General features: G+C 51.0%; 1 protein-coding gene across 2 annotated transcripts in view; it reads left to right on the plus strand.

Moving 5' to 3' along the window:
- Positions 1-22,132, plus strand: part of RAB3GAP2 (RAB3 GTPase activating non-catalytic protein subunit 2) — a 34,663-nt gene that overhangs the window by 10,251 nt on the left and 2,280 nt on the right. Inside the window, exons 13-35 of one of the 2 annotated variants that reach the window (XM_078596052.1) lie at positions 1,221-1,360; positions 5,423-5,654; positions 6,784-6,927; positions 7,722-7,804; positions 8,519-8,580; positions 8,749-8,839; positions 9,157-9,287; positions 10,029-10,230; positions 10,789-10,886; positions 11,712-11,817; positions 12,186-12,346; positions 13,823-13,953; positions 14,116-14,219; positions 14,549-14,782; positions 15,149-15,255; positions 15,988-16,054; positions 16,472-16,542; positions 16,858-16,893; positions 16,992-17,066; positions 17,662-17,877; positions 18,414-18,503; positions 20,119-20,367; positions 21,650-21,808. In XM_078596052.1, coding sequence (XP_078452178.1) covers positions 1,221-1,360; positions 5,423-5,654; positions 6,784-6,927; positions 7,722-7,804; positions 8,519-8,580; positions 8,749-8,839; positions 9,157-9,287; positions 10,029-10,230; positions 10,789-10,886; positions 11,712-11,817; positions 12,186-12,346; positions 13,823-13,953; positions 14,116-14,219; positions 14,549-14,782; positions 15,149-15,255; positions 15,988-16,054; positions 16,472-16,542; positions 16,858-16,893; positions 16,992-17,066; positions 17,662-17,877; positions 18,414-18,503; positions 20,119-20,367; positions 21,650-21,808 — 2,989 coding nt within the window. The remainder of the gene's footprint in view (positions 1-1,220; positions 1,361-5,422; positions 5,655-6,783; positions 6,928-7,721; positions 7,805-8,518; positions 8,581-8,748; positions 8,840-9,156; positions 9,288-10,028; positions 10,231-10,788; positions 10,887-11,711; positions 11,818-12,185; positions 12,347-13,822; positions 13,954-14,115; positions 14,220-14,548; positions 14,783-15,148; positions 15,256-15,987; positions 16,055-16,471; positions 16,543-16,857; positions 16,894-16,991; positions 17,067-17,661; positions 17,878-18,413; positions 18,504-20,118; positions 20,368-21,649; positions 21,809-22,132) is intronic. The other variant, XM_078596053.1, reaches the window with a different exon arrangement.

Consider the following 22,132-nt stretch of genomic DNA (forward strand, 5'->3'; position numbering starts at 1 on the left):
AAAAAAAATCAGCACATATACCTTGGTGGGTTCGACTTATTTTTATAATTGTAGTTAAACCTTTAATATATACTCTGAATTAGTGTTACAAGAGAGGTCTAGATAACTCTGCTTATGTATGGACATTTATTAAATGTTATGATTTAATTGCCATGAGGTTTTCTAGGATGGTTTGCCACCATGACGGATTGTATGTATGTATTTTAAACGTCTTTCGCACCATACATAGCCAACCATGCTAATCGGAGGTGCGGCGGGAAGGACAACACATTGGCATGGCATGTTCTTTTGATCCAATGCTCTGGAGGAAAGGGTTAGTGGATCACAGAGATCTGTCTGAAATTCACAAACTCACTCGGTTACATAGCTGCCAAGAGAAGGCAGTACAGAAACATGGGTTTGTGCATTGGTATGCATGCTGGGATTTCTCCAGGTACTCAGGTTTGATTGCACATATTAGAGACTGGTTAAACATCTGGATGTAGAGCCCTCTTGAAAATGTGTCTTGAGACAAACCATTGGGCATATTTAATGTAGAAAGGGGCAGACAATCATAGGTAGAGGGAAAAGGAAGGGTTTAAGCCTAGACTTGAACACTGGCGGGGAGTCAACGGCATGGATGGCTGGGGGAAGGAAGTTCAATACCATGGGGGATGCAGAAGAGAGCAAACGATATTCCACTGAGCTAAGGTCAGAGGTCGCAAACGGGTTTTGATTCCTTACCCGTACCCGTACCCGGCCGAAATGAGTGACAAACGGTTACTCACCAGTGACTCACGGCCTACCCGTACCCGGCCGCACCAGGGTCGCAAACGGGTACCCGTACCCGTACCCGGCCGGGTACGGGTAGCCGGGTATCGGGTAGGGTACGGGTATCGGGTACCCGATTGCGACCTCTGGCTAAGGTTGACTAGGGGCTCCGACAGAAAGTTTTATTTGTTGGAGCGGAGAGTGTGTGGAGGGGAAATGGATAGAGATGAGAGGGGAGAGGTAAGGCAGGGGCAAGTCCACCGAGGATATTGAATTGATCCTGAATATATCATACTCCTACTCAGGCAGAGCAGATGAAAGAACTCACAAGTCAGACAAAATCCATTGACACAAAAGCTTTCAATCACCTTTGAGTAAAGCAGTTGTGACCGTGTTTGTCGTACGCACCAAGCCGCGCGCGCCCATTGCGTGCCAGCCGTGCTTCCATCGTTACTCTGGCCGGGCGGCAGGTTTGGGATCCCGGACTCACGTCGTCGCGGAGAGTCGATAACGCTCTCCCCGTGCAACACGCTGGCTGCCGTGACGGATGAGTTTGGACGTGTCATCATGCTCGACCTCCAGCGGGGCGTCGCCATCCGCATGTGGAAAGGCAAGTTGGAGGGCAGGCACCTCGTTACCAAGACCGTTGTGCCATTTCACCGGAGTTTCTCTCTGCCCACGACCGAGTTTCAGTGCGCGGTACAAGCATGCACTGATACAAGTCGACAGCACACAATGGGCCAAATTCTCATCTTGACGGATGTTCGCTTTTGACACATTTTTTTTTGTTCTCTTATCGCCAGCCATTTCGCGAAGATGCGAATCTGGTGCAAAATGTTGTATTAATTTTTTTCTTTCTGGATTAGTCATTCAATATTTGCCACTTATGAATGCGTGATACTTGCCAGCTGTCGTTTTTTTATTATACAATTAAACAACTGCAATTACATGTATAGGTTTCCTATCTAAATCTCAGTTGTGGATTAATTATTGAAGACATTGTTGGAGTATGGTCTCATTGCCCTAGCACAATTAATGTTGGTGTTTGATGTTAATTATGAAGCAACAGGAATAGATCTATAAAAATAATAATCCAAACAGCTCGATTGCACTGCTCTGATCTTGCTTGAATTAAATATCGCCTAACTCAAGACATATCTTCAAGTACAGTTGTGCATGCACTGTATACATCTCTAAAGATGTTTTTCTACTCTTGTGCACTGTGCACGTCTCGATAATGTATAAGAAATAATCGGCATTTTTATATGTTTAAAGGTTTTCTTATTCATCTATAACCTACTACAAAATCACCCTCAATCCAAGGTCCGATGCTAAGCAGGGTTTTGAGCCTACTTAGTACTTGGATGGGTGTTGTTGTAGGCTCCGGGCAGAGAGGTGGTGGATGGATGGCAGTACTGAACGTCACCCCCTTGAACGCGTGGTGGGATTTCTGCGGGTTTTCTGGTTTACTCCCGCACATTAAACCAAGCACTCACTAAAGGAATTGATGAAACATCCAAATACCGGGCGTTTGTGAAAAAAAATCTCTTGAGACTCGCTAAGGCTTTCTTCAGTGAATATGTGCCATTATTATTGATATTCCTGTTCTTATTTATAACTAAAATGTAAGATAAGTTAACGTGTAGTATTTTGTTTAACAACGTGATAACTCAAGAGACCAGAGAATAGTGTCTTTCGCACGAGTGACCAGGGGTCACCAAAATGACAAACGCAAAACAAAATACAGCTATGAAGCAAACGGAAATTAAAGCAAAAATATAATTGTACATTCCATGCAATGCTCTTCCGCTGAGGCACAGTTAAAATGCGGCTTCTTTAAGCCCCTAGTTTCCCTAAGCCGCCTCAAGCATTGTTTGTGTCGAAACAGTTGACGTAAAAATGCGGTGCAGGAGGAATGCGTCACTTCTTATTCAATGAGATTTCCCTTGTTGGGAAAGAATCCAGGTAGCTCCGGAAACAAATGGTGTGTGCCCTATGTCAGATGAGCGGGGGCTGATAATGCCCTACACCGGCACTGTCCTTGACAACAGCGAGAGAAGAATTCACCGGCCCAGAAATTCTATTAATTGTCAGGATTTCAGGGTCGCGATTCGATTGTTTTTATGACATTGTTACAAAAACATTGTTATAACATTATTAATATATATTTTTAAACACTGTTTATATTTTCATAACATTGTGATAGATTTGATTGTTTATATAACATTGCGGTAGATACTCCTGGTGGCTGCTGGGGTGACATGGACCCATTGCATGTAAATTATATGAATTTGGTTTTACACATGCAGTTCGATGCAATGCTTGGAAGATTACCAAACAGTATTAATGGATGAATGTATGCATCAATAATAATGCCAATTATTACATAATGATAATGCCGAATGTTTTACTCAGGAAAGCCTCGCTGAGCCACATGGCTCTTGAGTGTTTTTAATGCGGAAAAAACTCTTGAATAGGATAGAATAACATTCATGTTTCTGCACAAATAGATACAAGAATCCCTTTATTCACTGCCATGTCCTGGCCACCCCACCGCCCTAGCCGTCAACATCTGGTATTCCCATCTAAGTAATAGAAAAGCTCAACCCTGCTAAACCTCCAAGTTCTGACTAGATCGGGGGCTTTGATGGTGATTTGCTCATAGATCGTCATTTCACCCCTTGTTGGCAGTGCCTTCCACTGCAAGCCATGTCGGCGATGATAGCTTCAGAGTAAACAGCTGCAGGGAACCTAGGGACCTACAGAAGACAGGGCAGTGGTGGCTTTTCGACTCGTTTGGCTTGCGAATGCATCTCGCCATGCATTCGAGCGCCTTTGAGTACAGTATATTTCACTCCGAAGGTCCCTTTTTTCTGAGCGGCCACCAGCACAGGGCCTGCAAACAAATCCCAAGCCACCGACCGCCGCCGCGCCATCCTCGTTCGCAGGACAAAACGATTGCGGAGCGTCTCTCTGCTGCAGACATGCTTGTGTATTTGTTAAAGAGGGCGATCGGCGTTTTGTGACTGTGCCATTTGTGTGCAAACGTGGAGGCTGGGCATCGGAGTGGCTCTCTTTGCAGTCACCTTGATGATTCATCGATCGCGAGTTGTAATGTGCCGCATTGGGCTGACAAGTCTAGTCTTCCGTCAGAAAATAGCCGCATTACTCATGCCCGCACTGCGCTGGCGGGCGCGCGCGTGCATCTTACCACCACGTCAAACATGCGACCGCCAATTTTGCGAGATAAAAACCACACACAACAGCTCTCATTGTGACAGCTTCAAACACGTGAACCTTGCAGATCAATCATTAATTGTGCCATTGAAGCCATGTGAAGACAGACCCATTGCGTATCACTCTCACAGGGCTGAGAAATTACTGGAGCGGAGGGAAGCTATTGAAAAATGGAGTGGTGTCGGGCTTTGCTGATATAATAATAATGTATACTCTGAACAGCCTGATTGAAGAGTCTTTTAAGGAGAGCCCTGCGTTGGGATGTTAAGACAGTTTTTTTTGTATGTATGTATGTATGCTGAAATTCTCTTGCACCGTACGTAGCCAACCGTGTTAATCGGAGGTACGGGTTGCTTTTGGTTTTTGGGAGAAAATGATAATGTCCGGATAAAACCCATGCATACGACAGCATAGTACTCAAGAGCTCTGTGTGGAAAGATTCCAGAATACTTTGCTGTGCTGCTACCTCCTGGCCACTTTGCGGCAGCGGCAACTTGGTGGCACAGAGATCAGCACCATCACCACCGAGCCAGAATTGCCAGAGTTGTTGGGTTAATTTCGCTCGTAGTCACCGTTAACTTGATGTGACAATCACCAAAGCTTGATGTCTATCGGTAAATACCCTGTGACATTCATTGCGTGCCATTTTTGTCACAGAAAATCGCAGACGTGAAGTTTTTCTCCGAATCAGTTAAACATGAGAAACAATTCATAGATCATTATTTAGACGAAGCAGCTTATCCATCCATATCTTTGATGGGTAAGCTGCTTCCTCATTGCAATATAGGGATTAGATCAATTACATTTGAGCTGGGCTGAGTCAGAATATATGTGTGTACGCACGTGGTGTGTGTGGGGAGCGGCAGTGTAGCGGTTAGCGTACTGCGCTACGAACCCGGCGACCCGAGTTCGATTTCTGCTCACAGGCAACACCAGTGACGATTATCTGAACTCATCCTGAGCCTCCCCTAGGTAGACTCAGCCTCGAATGAGTACCTGGTGTGGTGTGTAAACATCGCCACTAGGGAGACAAAGGCGACTGGGCGTGGTGTTCGCCAGCCACCATCACGTGTGCCGTGCTGGCCTTCATAGGTGCTCACTAAGAGCACTTGCCCGAACAGTCTGTTAAGGCTACACGGGAGGTCTTTGTCTTTGGTGTGTGTGGAGGGGTGATGCAGTGGTTCGCCCACTGCGCTCTGAACCCGGTGACCTGGGTTTCATTTTAAGCCATTGATAACATCAGTGGGAAATGGAATGTGTGAACATAAAAACTGGGGAGACAAAGGTGTGGGGGGGGGGGGCATGGGAGGAGTTCTGGCCACAACACCCCCGCTTGTGCCTTTGTGGCTTTCGCCACGGAAGCCTATCTGGCTGAAAACGTGAGGTTTTACCCTCTGTGCTCACGCGTGTGTGCTTGTGTGCGTGTTACTTGCAGGCTACCGCGACGCGGAGATCGGCTGGATCCAGGTGCTGGAGGAGCTGCACGAGTCCGAGTCGGAGCGGCCCCCGGCTCCTGCGGGGGCCCCCCCCCGGCCCGCAGCCGCCCCCCGCTCGGCGCGCGTCGCGCAGTTCGTCGCCATCTACGCACCGCGGCGCGGGATCCTGGAGGTGTGGAGCACGCAGCAGGGGCCCCGCGTCGCCGCCTTCAACGTGGGCAAGAACTGCAGGTGCCGCGGCGCGCTCCTAGACACGCCTACGTCTCGCATCGTCGGATCATGTATGGTCCGACGAGGCGAGTGGTTCCACGAAGCGCAGGACAGGGCCCGTGGTGATTGGACAGCGAGGGGTTCCACTCTGCCCGTGACTTGGGTCGTCGGTGATGTTAATTGCACGATGAAGGCAGCGCAAACGAGCCCTGTTTTAATCAACGGCAGCTCGATTTTGCACTCTCTCTCTGTCTTTATCTATCACTGAACCCTGCGGCTCTTGAGTGTCACGCAACCCTCGAAAACAGTGTAAGGTGCTCTGCAGTGTTTAAACAGCTCTCGTAAAGTGTCAGTGTAAACGTTTAAACATGTGTGCGTGTGGACATGCACAGCTCTTTGTCAATCTACTGCTGGGGCCTCCCCATACCGTACGGGTAGTGGGGAATATTTGACAATACTTCATTCTGTTGGCCACTGCGGGTTGATGAAGGTAGAAGCGTCAAAGTACAGCACAACAATTAATTTCGCTGCACTTCCCTCAACTGCCCACTACGTAGCCCCGCAGCTCTATCACAACCTGTTTGTGCATGGTGGTGGTGGTGGTGGCCCATCCAAGCGATGTGCAGGCTCAAAATCCTGCTTAACTTCTGAGACTTGATGAGATTGATTCTAGAATTGAAGCTTTCGTGACTGCAAGGATTCATACTCTTAGGTTTTTTCGGTGAAGTCACGTAGGTAAAAAATAAAATTAAAATTAATAAAAGTAATAATGGAAATAAAATAATAAATCACGACGTTTCGGAGGCAACACAAGTCACCGTCATCAGGTGGGACCGTCACAGCTAAAATTACTGCATCAAGTGAGGAAAATTCGAAAAGACCAGCCCTGAAATACAAGTTAAGGAGGGAGGGGCTTATCTGAATGTGGTAACCAGGGAATGGAACGTGGGGGTGGTGGGCGGGGCTACAAGAGAAATTGATGAGATTGGGCACGTTCCTGGTGGTTTGGTCACAGGCAGGAGAACTCTAATGGGACATCTGCCCCCTACACTCTCCTCGACACACCTGGTCAACACACAGGAGGGAGGAGGGCGAGGACTCGCCTGCCTTGTGTTTCCCTTTTCTTCATTGACCGTGGTGGGGCGTGCAGGCTGCTTTACCCGGGCTACAGGATCATGGGTCTCAACAACGTGACGAGCCAGGGCTGGCTGCCCCACACCTACCAGGTGTGCCTGCTGGACGCCACGGCCGCCTCCGTGCGCACCATCAATGTGCCCTTCCACCTCGCACTCAGGTGACCTCCCACACTCCCTCCCTCCTTCCACCACCTGCCTGTGCGATGCGCGCACGTACGCATGCACATGTGTGCGCCTGTGTCGGTGTTGGTGCCCGCGTGGAGGCGCAGTGTTTTATTTGGTGTGTAACGATGTAGCGATTGATCAATTAAAATCGAATCTTACTCTCGAATCGTGCGTGCAGTAATTCACTATTTCTGATTTATGCAAATGAAATGTAAGTGGCGTGCTGTGGGCTGGTAAAGTTAACTACACTGTATTGATGCGATGGAATGAGAAACAATGCACACGAGAAACAATGCACACAAAACGCATTGGTCCGTGAACTGAATTCTGCTCCCAAATCATAACAGTTCATTAAATGATAGTGAGATGATTTGTTAAGTTCCTCGTATTTAGCAGAGCACTTATGGAATGGGAAAACCATTATTTAAATCAAAGCAACATTTGCATTATTTGTCATCAATAATTTTTGTTGTCTTTCTCTTAAATTGCATGCTGACTTTGCAATGGGTGTAACATCATGAGACGTAGACTCGATTTTAGTCTCTCGCACAGCAATGCAACCCTTGGTGTCAGAAAATGGCCCGTAGAAGGGGATACCACGGAGCTACCTCTTGAGATTGCCTGCAAGCGACATGTGATCAACACAGTAGGGGGCAGCACACTCCCCGTAAACATGCAACATTGGGGTCAACGTTGGCATGTGGTTGGAATCGAGCCAAGACTCGCCAAGGAGATGTCTGGATGCTCACGTGCGTTTGTGCCACGGCAATTTTGTCTCCTCGCGCAGCGATAAGAAGAGCGAGAGAGCGAAAGACATGCATCTGCTGAAGAGGCTGTCGGGCCTTCTCAAGGCAAAGGTCATCAGCCCAGGTACCGATTTAGCGGCACTTTGCGTTCTCACGTAACAACAACATCTGTGGCACGGTATAATTATTTACGGGGCCATGGACTCAAAACGAGTCGGACTCTCTTTTTCGGGAGGGTCCTGCATTGGGTTTTTATTTTACGTTTCGTGCCAATTAATGATGAGTGTTTATTATACAAGTGGGAGGAAACCAGAGCACTAGGAGAAAACCCACACGCGCAAGGGGGCAACACTATCCCCGTACAGATGGAAACAGATGGCGATTCGTCTATTTGTACATATTTATAAAATAGTAATAATATTAAAACTTATACATTTTAACTTTTATCTGTTTTCAAAAGCATGCGCATTTACAGGCCAAGCACTGTCTCTTTCACACATCTATTTGCGTTTTTTTTGTTACATCGTCATAAAATATTGTCTGTGTAGATATAGAAAAAACACATGTGTTAAAATAGACTATAATAAAATTACCAGTGAGTTATATGCACCCTTAACCAGTATTTGCAGCTTCCATTTTCATTTAATAAATATATTGTAAAAAACAAACGTCAACACTTTCGTCAATATCATTGTGGCCTTCAAAGAAAAACTATATTATAGGTGACGTTCCCGGCAGTGGCCCTTCTTCATATCACACGTATACATAATCTGTACAATCGACCGAACGGAGTGAATAAACGCAACTATAACGTGTGTCGCTTGTTTGTGGTGCTTAGATTTTCAGAAGGAAATGGCGCAGCTCCTCATAGACGTGAAGTATCCAGCTCTCAAAAAGCAGGTGACTGTGCGCACGCATCAGCGTGGGCTCCTGCTCGCGACCTAACCCTCCTGCGCGTGTCCCAGTTCGCCGCATGCATGCGCTCCCGCGTCCGCTCGCCACAGGGAGGGGAGCTGAGTCGCTCCGTGCCATGGCTCGCCGTGTGACGTGGCGCTCGTTTGCCGGCAGGGCCTGGAGGCGGTGCTGTCCTCCCGCAAGCTCTCGGTGTCCTCCCTGCTCGACGTTGTCGGGGCCTTCCTGGAGAACGTGCAGAGCCAAGGTCGGTGGCCGCACGCTCCCACGCCCCCGCCGATTTATCTCGTTTGATTTCTGTAGCACGGCCTCCACGCTCGGACCTACTACTCCTATTGTCCTTGCTGAGCGATGATGCCTCGTAGCAGGATGGGACATTTTTCTTCTCGCCTTTCTTGGGAAGCCTGCTTGGTGACTGTGATACAAAAGCAATGCCTTGACAGACTTGGTAAAACTCGGGTGACATCGTTAAGGCAGCTCAACCAGATAATGCCAGACCAGACCAGATTGTGAAGGTAACATTTACATAACATTTTGTATAAATCCTCCCTCCGCGTTGGTAAGAGCCGGCCAGCATGGACGAGGACCTTGTGCAGTTCTGCCAGAGCCAGCATCAGCTGCTGCAGCTCTACTCCACCGTGAGCCAGCTCTCCCGTGACCAGCCTGGCTCGCCGCCCATGGAGGTGGACGAAACCGTGAGTCGCTCGTCCTCAAGCCGCGCTGTTCACGACAAAGGCCTTTTGCCCAAAATGTTGATTGGCGTGTTTTCTGTTTCGTTGGCCCGACTGTCAGCAGTGTAGCTGTCGAGCATGCAGGAGGTGCAAATGCATTGGGGCTTGTGAGCTGGAAGGGCCCAAGTCCTGGGCTGCATTGAAGGGGGAAATTCAACAGGGGTGGGGGTACCCGTTTAATTTCTTGTGCCAGGGCCCATGCCAACCATGCTACACCACTGGTAACTGCCACACGCAATTAGAATAAAATCAGTCTTCCGTATGTACAGTCGGTGTAGTTTTCTACATTTTAGAATATGGAGATACTGACCCCTGCCACGACAACGTGGAATTACCACCACTATCTCAGGCAGTGCACTATGTAACGCGTGCCATATTCACACAGGAAGCACGTTGTAAAGTGTGCCATCTGCTCTTGACGACAAACTACAAAATAAATGCCCTCTTCCAAAACGTTTCTCTCCACTTAAAAAATAAAAGTATTTTTATTAACAACCCATCGCCCGCACGGCCTTTTTCAAGTGTGTCTCAACAGGACCCCTTCACCTGCGCCTTGATCTCTCTGCGTCCTAGTGTCCGTCTCTCCCCGTGTCTCAGTCTCTGCCTCTCCGTGCGCCTCTCTCTCTGTCTCGTTGAGTATCCCCTCATCTCGTGATGCATGCCCCTCCCCCCCCCTCTGGCTATGCGCATCTCCTCCGTATGTAGGACCTGCCGTTGCTGCTGCGCATGGAGGAGCCGGTGCTGAGCCACACGCTGGCGCTGCTGGACGGGTACCGGCACGCGGTTCCACCGCCCGCCCCCAAGGGGGTAGCGCCCTTCCCCGTGGATCTCTTCCTCGAGTGCCTGGAGGCCGGCAGGGACGGCGTGAGTGTCCGCAAGATTGACGACGACAAGTCCCTCGCTCTCGGTAATGCTCTCCGACACCACGCGTGGTTTATATTTGCATCGTTTTAACGGTTGATTGGACATAACGACCCATCATTCCTCCAGGGGGAAGTCAATAGTTGATGTTTCCTGGTTAGAATTGCCCCGGCCGTAGAAATGTGGAATTATCACCAATGGTTCAGGGCTGTAAAACGGGAGGATGAGAACCTCCTCAATGCTCATTTGAGCAGGGTGTCACTTTCACTCTGATTCGACCAAAGAGATCAGATGTCAGCAGTGCAGCAGCTGGGCGCCATGGCAAGGAGGAAGTGATGGCGAGGTGTGGTGGCTTAAACGGCTTTGGCCCGTGATGATTTCTTCACAAAGAGAGAGGGGAACGATGCGAGGAGAAGTGTTGAGGGTGAGATTATGGGAGGGGCAAGATGGGTGAGTGATGGGCAGGGGTTTGATTTCTCTCGAAACGACTTTCATCCTACATCCGTAATAAAGCAAACAACAGCGTGTGCATGTGGTGAGTTAGTTTAGACTGACCGTAACCACGTAACCTTCACTCACGACGTGTGCTGTGACGACCCCGCAGGGAACTTCCTCTTCTGGAAGTGTTTGTGCGGCGAGTTCTCACCCGACGCCGTGTGGCAGACACTGGAGACGGCGGGGTTCAGGGCACAGCAGCTAGTGGTGAGTACTGGGTGCAGGGCGCAGCAGCTAGTGGTGAGTGCTGGGTGCAGGGCGCAGCAGCTAGTGGTGAGTGCTGGGTGCAGGGCACAGCAGCTAGTGGTGAGTGCTGGGTGCAGGGCGCAGGGCGCAGCAGCTAGTGGTGAGTGCTGGGTGCAGGGCGCAGCAGCTAGTGGTGAGTGCTGGGTGCAGGGCGCAGCAGCTAGTGGTGAGTGCTGGGTGCAGGGCGCAGCAGCTAGTGGTGAGTGCTGGGTGCAGGGCACAGCAGCTAGTGGTGAGTGCTGGGTGCAGGGCGCAGCAGCTAGTGGTGAGTGCTGGGTGCAGGGCGCAGCAGCTAGTGGTGAGTGCTGGGTGCAGGGCGCAGCAGCTAGTGGTGAGTGCTGCCTGGCTTCTGCTTGGCGATATGCAGCTACCTCCTCCACGAGTAGGCAACGGGGGGGGGAGTCACATAATTGTGACTGCGGTGAAGTGGAATCCATCACTCACATCGCATTTTATTGTCTAGTATGGGTCTCTTATGCAAGTCTATAGGGCTCCCAGTGAGTATGTTCTCAGTGCATGTCTAGTTCTCAGGGTTTGTGAGTTTCCTCCATAAATGTAGAATCAAAGAGTCGCTGAATTGTGCAAACCATCACTCGCATCACTGACCAATTCCCAACACACAGTGTTGCAAGAGGTACAAATGGGATTCAATCCCTTGCTTTTCAAATACCATATGAAAGAAGAAGACCCTGCCGTGATGGTGGCACTGATGAAAGTGTGACACTGCTGTCATAGGCAGCGGTGAGGACCATGTTGTAATCACCGATGTTCATGTCTCTTTCCCAGAGCCTGCTGCTCACCGTGTGGCTCAACCGGGAGTTTGACGTTCTAGCCGATGTGACGGCCGTGAGAAACCTGCATCGGTGCCTCACGCTCATCACCAGGATGACAGGTGCGGGGGCCCGATCGACCTCCACACGTCGCTTAGCGGCATCGCTCACCACCGATCGCACACGACTGTGGCGCCCTCGGAGACACCAGGGTCTAGTGCTCCCTCGCTCATGTGCCCGTGCGCGTGAGGGAGCAACAACGTCACGCTTAACGCACCGCTCTACAAAGCTGGCAACATAGGTTCGATTCCTGGATATGGATAAAATCAGCGGCGTGAAATATCTGAACCGGTCCTGGGTCTCCCTTCGGTCAACTCGGCCTTCATAGGCACTTGCTAACAGCACTTGCCCCAGCAATTTGATGAAGGCTATCAAGGTTGATCTTTGTCTTGTGTGTGTGTGTGTGTGCGTGTGTGTGCACGCCGTGCAGGCGGTATCGACAAGACCTGGGACTTGCACTCGGTGAGCCCGTGGTGGCAGCTGCTGCGGGCGCTGTGCGTGGGCGCCCAGGCGGTGGGGGCGTCGCTGCTGGCGGTGCTTGCCGGGAGGAGCGTCGCCATTGGCACAGCCAAAGCCATCGCCGGCAATGCGGTACGAAGCGCCACACGATGTGGCGCGGCGCGGCGAGGCCCGGCGTTGCACGCACAGTTGCACGCCGCCGTTTGCGGATCGAACCCATATCGAGCGCTGTCACAGATCACGGCATCTGTAAACTTTCTATATATAAAAAACTATCATTTATTTTTTATTTTACTAGGTAAGGCCCCATCGAGCTATAGAGCGCAATTTCAGAAGCAACCTGGCCACAAATGATAGCTCAACGAAGCGGCTTATCATCGTGTGGAAATTTTTAGCAGCCAAACACTCTTAAACGAATGGTCTTAAATTTAGAGGGAAAAACCGGAGGACCCGGAGAAAAATCCACACGAGCATGCAAACTCCAAATACACAGGTGTCAGGAACGGGATCGAACCCACGACCTCCTGTATACCAGGTGAGGTATTTAACATCTCGCCACCGCGGCACCCTTGGAGAGGCCTTCATCTGGCGTCAGCATGGAAAGGTCGTAATCCAACAGTGTATTGACTACAGCTGATGATGAAGTCGATGAAAGGATAGTCATGTATTTTAGGCTGTATTTATATTGTTGTTAACCCAACAAGTAGCCGACTCGAATGGAGTACTCATGAGCGTAGCACTGTTCTGTTAAGAAACTAAACTTTTCTTTGCTGCACTTAGTAACGTAGCTTTCTGTGCAAGAGTGGGGTGGAGGAGTGGTCTAGTGGGGGGAGGGGTGGGCTAGTGGGGGGAGGGGTGGGCTAGTGGGGGGAGGGGTGGGCTAGTGGGGGGAGGGGTGGGCTAGTGGGGGGAGGGGTGGGCTAGTGGGGGGAGGGGTGGGCTAGTGGGGCGAGGGGTGGGCTAGTGGGGGGAGGGGTGGGCTCGTGGGGGGAGGGGTGGGCTCGTGGGGGGAGGAGTGGGCTAATGGTGGGAGGGGCGGGAGTGGACACGCAGATATTTGAAGCATAAGTATAATTTTAGATAGTGCGTTGCATTGTACCAAGAATACAATCGTGCAGCGAGGATGGTGAATAATGACAGGAAATGGCTGTATGGGGGTCACGTCATAACAGAAGGGATGATGTACAGCTTGAGAAATGCACACTCACCTGCTCGTTTGTGTGTATGTATGTATGCTGAACTTCTTTCGCACGATACTTAGCCAACCACGCTAATGTAGGATTGCATCGATTCACATATCAATTGTTATGCTCACAATACAGACATGGAGTTACGTGTGTAAGTCAACATCTTATGTATTCTGCAGTCGCAAAAGGCAGCACAATACATTAATACATATTTATTTATTTTATTCTTGAATCAAATCATGACACCAAATTGGTTGTAGAATTGAGGGGGGGGGGGGGTGTGCACTGCGCATAGCGGATTGACAATGGGCTGTATATTATTCGGCATATGACGACTCGCAGACACCCTCGTGCATTGCGTTCTCTAGCACCAGGCATGAGAAGGAAGCTGCCACTGAACAAGATCTCTGATTTGCTTCAGGCGGACGCAGAGTCCCCCGTGAAGGACCTGACCGACTCGTGGGAGGCCCTGTCCATGGACATGGAGCAGTGGAACCTCCTGCTGCGACAGACGGAGGACTGCCTGCTCCTCAACACGCTCCTGCACGGCCAGTAAGACTGCTGCCCGCACGATTTTGCGCGGCCCTTCAGATGCTACGACAGGCCGGGATTAGCCTAGTTTCGGGGGTGGGGAACCCTTTCCTTACCGAGGAGCTGGGTTTTATCCGGGCTGTGGTTTGTAAGATTTTGACGCGACGCCCTCTGACCTCGCAGGCTCGACCCGCACCACAGAGCAGTGGCGGTGGCCGATGGCTCCCAGGGCCAGACAAGCAGCACCGCCTCCGTGAAGAAGCTGCTGGAGGGCGGCCGGGGTGAGGGTCAGCACCAGGCGGAGACCTCCTCCGTCACGTCGAGCACAAAGTCACTTCCTCATTGAAGGCATTGCACGTGCAAAAAGATGCAGGACCGTCAAAATGATAATGTATTTGCACTCAAACTATATGCCGTTTCATAAAATTGTAGTGAATGAATACCTGTGATCTTTCCCAGGGCTCCCCTCTCTCTCCCACTTTGAGTGGTGTGAGTAGGGTAAGGGGGTTTTCCAGGGGGGAGGAAGAGGCTTGATGGGTTAGGATCAGGGGACTCCCCCTCTCGCGATGGGGCGAGGGAGACGAGGGGAGAAGCTGATGGGTGTCGTCCCCTGCAGGCTCCGTGGCCGACAGCGTCGCCAAATGGGTGGTGCGACAGGGCCTCCCCCCTGATGCGTTGGGCCGGGCGTGCCGACACCGACGTCCGCGGGTCAATGACGACGGCGATGACGGTGGCGGCGGCAGTGGCGGCGATGACGGCGACACCCGGGAGGACGGGGGCGACACGTGGGCAGAACCGCCGGGCAGTGACGTTCAGAGTGGCGCGTATGCCAGCCTCAGCCAGATTGTGGGTACGCTGGCGAACCGGTTGTACACCAATGTCTCTCTTGTTGCATCTATGTGAATTCTGTTAATGCCTTCCTGGGCATGCTTCTTGTTGGTTATCTACCAGTGGTCTGCGAGGTTTATGGTTATAGTTTTGTTATTCTGATAAGGTCAGGAAAGTACCTCAAATATAAATGCATACCATGAAGACCCACAATATGTGTACAAAAATATGGTAGATTACTCACCAGAACGCCCCTTCCATGGAGAGTCGTCGGGCATGTGAGTGGGGTTTGTCTGTCCACCGTGAGCCTGGTTTGTGTCGTGGCTGGTTTTGTTATGTTAACGAGCCTGCGCTAACCCCTACTGCTGCTCCTGCCCTCTCCACGAAGCCGTGCTGCGAGCGGCATCGGAGCGCTTCCCCTGCAGCCTGGAGGCCGACGCGCTGCACGCGCACTGCTGCTGGGAGTACGTGGTGCGGTGGAACAAGGATCCTGAGGTGAGCGGAGCCAAACCGAGCCACGCCAAGCCAGGATAAGCTGCGCCAAACCGCACCGAGTCGGGCCAATCAATGCAGTCATGCCGAGCCATGATAAGCCATGCTAAGCCACAGCGAGCGAGGATAATTCGTGCCAATCCACGTTGAGCCATGCTAAATCGGGCAAAACCACGATAAACCACAGTGCCCGGAAGAGATCACCACAGACAACACAAATGGATCCTAAATACTCGCTTATTAGTATCATTGTATGATGAGTATATACATTGCTGAGTCACTGTTTTCAATCCTTTGTATTAATTTCCATTGTTTGCACCTGCATAGACGATTAGTGAATTTCACCCAAAAGAAGAGTACGATGACGACGAGGGAACTCTTTGCTCTCTCGTCCGCTGGTTCACACTCGGCGTCTGCTGCACTGTCTCATTTTTAATTTGTTTTTTACCCTTCTATCTGGCAACAAAACTGACACCTTTTTTACAAGGAGTCATGTTTACATAGACCACAATACCTGCAGTCATAATGCAAACAAAAAACATAACTCTGATAATGTGCACTGTCCTTGAAGTTGATTGGTCCACACCTGAGACAGCTTTCCTTAGAGCCTAGTCTCACATGGGTTGGACCAAAAAAAAAGGTGTCAGTTTTGTTGCCAGATAAAAGGGTGAAAAACCAATTATCATATTTTTACTGGCAAATGAGGTTCCAATGGTGTCTCATGCTTGTTGACAGGAGAGCGAGCTCCTCGCCATGGCTGCAAGGCATCTGAAAAGCATCCGCAACGCACACATCAAACTCGGTGGGTTCTTTCACACGGTCCCTGGCGCTTGCGTCTACGTTATAATAAAAAAAAGTGAAGTCGAAATATAGTCAAACGTTCTACGAAGGCAGGGATGTGGCAACCTACGGCGTCCAGGTCACAAGCGGCGCGCGGCGTCGTTTTGACTGTCTCGCGCGCTCCGGACACGCGGCAAGCGACTCGATGGAGGGCTGTAAGCCGTGATGTTGCTACGACGCCCTTCGTTTGTTTGCGAACGCGGCGTCGCGCCCGCTAATTCGACGTCGCGTTCCCCAAGTTTTCCGCGTGACCGTTGCTCCAAACACGGCGTGGCCCTCGCTCGAAAGATGTTGCACGCCCATACGGCGAGGGCATTGGATGAGGTGTCGGAACAAGGGCTGCGGTGTTGACTGATAGGCGGTCTCGGCGCCCACGCAGGCATCAGCATCATGATGTGGAACACGTTCATTGCCAAGCGGCTGTCTGCGGTGGCCTTCCTGATGGAGAAGGTAGGGGCGGACGTAACACTACAAGGCGCACCCGTCACTTAAATTCCATTGCGTCGCATGCGCGTGGTGTGTGCGCGTAGTGTGTGCGCGTGGTGTGTGCGCGTGGTGTGTGCGCGTGGTGTGTGCGCGTGGTGTGTGCGCGTGGTGTGTGCGCGTGGTGTGTGCGCGTGGTGTGTGCGCGTGGTGTGTGCGCGTGGTGTGTGCGCGTGGTGTGTGCGCGTGGTGTGTGCGTGTGGTGTGTGTGCGTGTCGCGCGTAACGGGCAGCGGTACATTCATTTAACAAGTGGTGTTTTGTTTTCTGCTCGGTCAAAAAGGTCGGGAAACCCCCAAAGGAAAGGTTGTGCAGGCGGGTGAGTATTTTGTGATCTTGCCTCTTTGCATTTTATGGATATTTTATTCTCCTTGTTGGTGCGCCTCGGATAAAACAAACCTCGCGTGTGCGGCGCAGGACGTTGGCATGAGCGACAAAGGCCTGTGCAGCTTCGTGGACTCCTGCAGCCAGCTGCTGCACACAATCATGGAGGTGACTTGACACACGCACTCGCGCGCGCGAAATTGACCGTTCACATCTTTCAAACGGGCGTGTGGCTCGCTTCCCCTTTGCTTGGCTCTGCCCAGCAGCAGCAGGTGCTCTGTGCTAGAGAACCCCGTGCAGGTGGAGGCTGAGTGGTCGGCTGCATGCCTCGTTGGCTGTGTCGGTAAAGCGTTGCTGTGGATAGTCGGGCATACGAAGGGAGCTCGCTTGGAGGCTTTGCCAGCAAGGATAAATGAGCGAGAAATCTTAAACAACCAATCACTCCATTTAACATATTATACCCACTGTCCAGGTAATTTTGGGAAGATGTTTTGTTGGTTTCGTGTGTTGTCGCATACTTGTGGTCGTTTGCGTTCTCGGGTTGTCAGTGGAATGACGGACGAATGAATCAATAGCAGTACGAGGATGTGGACCTACAAAGCGTGGGTCAAAGGGGCGACACCGTCGCTCGAGCAGCTCTACGAATCGCACCTGCAGATGTCGGCAGCGGTAGGAGCAGCAGCGACGTCAACCGAGGGCGGGCACCAGTCCCGTGTGTCCGTGCGCTCATACGTCCGTGTGCCCACACCTTTGCGCGTTGCAGGCCGACGTGGAGCGTGACGAGATGGAGCTGCCTGGCCTGGAGCAGGAGGAGGCATGGCTCGCTAGCGAGGGCCCCGCATGCCTGGCCGAGCTGGCGCTGGAGCAGCCGGCCGTGCACTACCCGCTAGTGCAGCACCATTACCTGCTGTGCTGCGTGCTGCATGCCACCCTGCGCTTCTCGCTGCGAGCAAAGCCCCTGTCCTTGTTCGACGCCAGGGTAAGGGGCATTGTACTCGCCCGCATGCCTGGCCACGGGGGACTCGTAACAACGATTCGTTGCGAATCGTTGCTACTCGTGATGACCGTCAACCCGTTGGGATCGAGGAGCCGGTGTTAGTCGTGCTCCGTTTTGTTACGTGGACGGCAGCGTTGCTCTGACAGAGCCGGCAAAACAACTCATGGATTTTCCGTCCTTTAAACGAGCAAGAGGCTTGTAGGAAAAAACTTTTCTTTTTTTGTAACACCTCGGGAATGATTATAGACAGTCGCTATCAGAGCAATTAAGCTGCTGCAGGTAAGCTGCTAACACCAGCTCACGATGAATTTATCTTGAAAATGTTATCACGGTCTTTAATATCCACTTTGGAGATGATGTTAAGACGTTGGTGAATCCCCGCAAAGTTTAAGAGGTTACACCTTTTAAAATGATCGGCAATGCCCTGCTGATAATCGATTGCGTGAAAGTACATCAGGTTTGCCCGACGGCTTTGGCTTGTGACGCTCTGTGCTGTCAATTCGTCTGCTGTGACCCAGGGAAGGAACACGTTCTTCAAGGACCTCTCGTCCCTGCCCCTGCTGCCGTCGGGAGAGATGGACCCGAGCCTCATCTCCGTCAGACAGCAGGTGCCCCGGCGCTAGCGCTCCCCAACGTCACGAGACTAAGTCTCGTTAGGACTCGTGTCTATAGGACCCTTTTGCCAGTGTTAAGATGATGAAAAAAAGGCGTTGCCTTTCTCTGCCATAATAGAGGTGTTAAGATATAGTAGTAGGTTTTTACCCTTTAAACTGGCGTCTTCTGGTCCCAACACCAATGGAGACTAGGCTCTAAGAAAAGCTGTCTCGGGTGTGGACCAATCAACTTCAAGGACAGTGCATATCATTATCAGAGTTGTTTCTTTTTGTTTGCATTTTGACTGCTTGTGTTGTGGTTATTGCAAACATGATGCCTTGTATAAAGGTGTCAGTTTTGTACCAGTTGAAAGGGTAAAAACCTACTGCTATATTTTGCTACTGGTAAAGGAGGTCTCATAGGTGTTAAGATGTTAAAACAGCAAATACGCACCTATTACAAGGCATCAAGTGTGGTGTCGGCCAATCCGTTTCAAGTTTTACCACAAGTATGTGTGGTTAATGCAGACTGCTGCCTTGTAATGGGTGTCTATTTAGTGTTTTACCATTTTAACACCTCCGGTATCATACGAGAAAGGGTAAAGTGTTTAGTTTTCCTAAGAACTCGTTTCTGGGCTTTTCAGCGTTTGGATCTCAAAGTCTTTTAACGAGACAGCACGCCTCCCACTGGCAGTCTTGATCAGGCGTAAGTGCCCATAAACTTCTCAAGTCTTAATAGGGCTCAGAGGAAGATGCAACCCAAATAAACAAACAAATCTTACCTTAAATCTTGAATTTCGCTTGGTTGATTCGATTAAATGTCAAATCAGTGATCATATTGTTGTTTTTTGTAACCAGATGGTTGGTAGGATCTCTTGATTTTGGTATAGCTGCCATCATTAAGTAGGTCCTGAATTTTATTACTGTATGTGGTTTATCCATGATGACAGTGGCATTGCCCTTGTCGGCTGAGAGGATGACTTCATCCTTGCTGATGTTGCTAATGGGTTTCGTACCTAGGCCATGTGCTCCAAGCTATCTGGCACGGCTTTGTGTCACGTGACTCAGGCGAGTTCTCGTAACTTCACTGCAGCGAAAACTTCACAAATAATGTCAATTGTGCCACAGTTACATCCTGTGACATGCAGCCTATGTACGGAACTGCTAGATAAGAGCAGCTTGGTTTTTTTGGGATTCAACATGAACAATGCATCGTAGTTAGAAGCGTTGATGCCCCCACCGCACCTCATCGCCAACGCATTCTACCCTCTGCCAGAGCCCGCAGCTGCCAGAGTAGACACGCGACATCCCACATACTGCCCTTATTGTATATCACCGCCTGGCCTTAGGTTTTAGTCAGCCTTTGATAGTCTTGCAACTCATTTATAAGGACACACCACACAGTGGTCCTGTCGTTACATTTCATAGGGGCACGGTCACAACCGCTACCTTCGTCTCAGTGGATTTTCACAAACCCCATGGGCCATTCTAATGGGACGATTGAGGACCTTGGTGCCAGTGTTGCGGCCACTGCAGCGAACTCACGTCGTAAAGGAATAGTAACAAAAACTCATCGGGTGCCTCCGCTGCAAACCGTCCCTTCCCGCCCCTCTCCGCCACCCCCCACAAGTTCCTGCTGAAGCTGACGTCGGGCGTAGTTTCAGCGATGGCGACACCGAGGCTCGGAGGGGCGTCCGGACCGTCGGGTGAGGATGGTGCAGTCCGTGTGGCGCTGGGCGCCCGCGCTCAAGATCTGCCGGGTCAGTGGCCGGCGCTGGCTGTGGAGATGGCGCTGCACCTGCAGGTGAACGAGGACGTGGTGAAGCGCCACTACGCCTGCGAGCTGTACAGCGCCGGCCTGGACCCGCTCGCCGAGGAGGTAGCGCCGCGGTCGCGCTCGCGCTCGCGAACACCCGCGCACGAACACGCCGGACACGTGAATGCACAGTTTAACACGTAGGCTTTCGCGACCAATATTATTCATAATCAACGTTTTTGGGTTTAGATCGCGTTATTTATAAATGTGTCGTAACCCTCCACCGACCGAGTTGATGAGTTAATGATGACGTCACCCTGCTGCTGCTCTATATAAGAACGGGAGACAGAGCAGAGCCTCACCATTCTGGCGAATTGCCCGATGATGCTGGATGCAATTACCAGCGAAACGTCGTACTCAAATTGTAAATGTTGTGGTTTCACGCTTCAACACACCGGTGGGCTAAAGCAGTGAACTATTTGTCTTTTGTCAACGTGACACTTTTTTACTGATTGGCCGTGTCGGGTGGTGGAGGGTTACGACACATTTATAAATAACGCGATCTGACCCAAAAACGTTGAACGTGAATGCACGCCGGTCGTGATCGGCCTTTCACACCGTACGTAGCCAGCCATGCTAATCGGCGGTGCGTATGAACGAACGCGCACACAGGCCATCGGCTGGGGCACCTCGCCTGGTGCAGATGTGACATCGTAGCCCCATATGAAGACATACAGGCCGTGTGCAAATATATTCTAATACAGCGGTGGCCAACCTAGAACAGATCACGAGCCACAAAGTACCCCGAGTTCTGCAGAGAAGCAAGTGTGTGAATTTATTGAGTTTCCTGCACAGCACGGGACACATTATTCGTTCTCCGTTATGCTCCTTAGATAGATCCGCATGTGGTGGATTAAAAAGCCACATGTGGTGGAGATGCCAGTTTGCCACCGCGGTTTTATCAACACGGTATGTGTGTGTGTGTTCACAGCTCCTTGCGTGAGCTGTAAGGTTTATTTGTATCTAGTTTCACCCACATGGAGTCTTATTAATTTGTTGCAAAATAGTACCTATGATTACAGTTGAATGTTTTTTCCCTTGAATCTTGCAAGGTCACCACTGAAATAAAAATGCCCGGCGTGTGAAATGAAGTTATTTTAGAGGAATCGAACCTATTGGTCAGCCGCCTTCTGTACAAACGGCCTATTGCTCAAATTGTTAGCATGTTACCTTTGCACGGCATAATGTGGTGTTATTGACTGCACCATTGCGCTGTACGACGGCCAATCAGGTGCACCTCCGTGGCCTACGGCCAATGCACAGGCACCTGAAGCGCCCCTTGTAACCACTCCTCCGTGCTGGAGCTCATTCTCACGGTCTCACATCCTCGCTCGTGTGGCGACAGGCATGCCTGGCGGTGAGCGACCACGAGGTGTTCGCATCCCAGCTGCTCATGCTGGCTGGGCAGCGGCTGGCCTACGCGCTGCTGCACACGCAGACCAAGGACGGCATGGAGCTGCTGTCCAGACTCCCGCCCACGCTCTGCACCTGGCTCAAGGCCATGGTGAGACACACCCGCCCGCTGGGCATCTGCACGACCACCCACTCGCACACACACATATTGCCGTTCCTCCCCAATCTCTCGCAGGTCCACGGGTTCGCTCGCCAACTCGCCCACTCACTCCCACAACTGCTCATCCACTAAACTCACTCGCGAACTTGCTCGCTCGCTCAATAAGCCGCCTGCTCACTCACCCACCCACCAACTCGCCCATATGTCCATTTGCCCGTTCACCTACAATTTCACTTTCCTTCTCGCTAACCCACCCTCTCACTCATCCACCCTCTTGCCTCGTCGCTCCTCACTCACTCGCCCGCCCGCCCGCAG

The sequence above is a fragment of the Lampetra planeri genome, chromosome 7, assembly GCF_965212315.1.
Source record: "Lampetra planeri chromosome 7, kcLamPlan1.2.h2, whole genome shotgun sequence".
Classification (NCBI taxonomy): domain Eukaryota; kingdom Metazoa; phylum Chordata; class Hyperoartia; order Petromyzontiformes; family Petromyzontidae; genus Lampetra; species Lampetra planeri.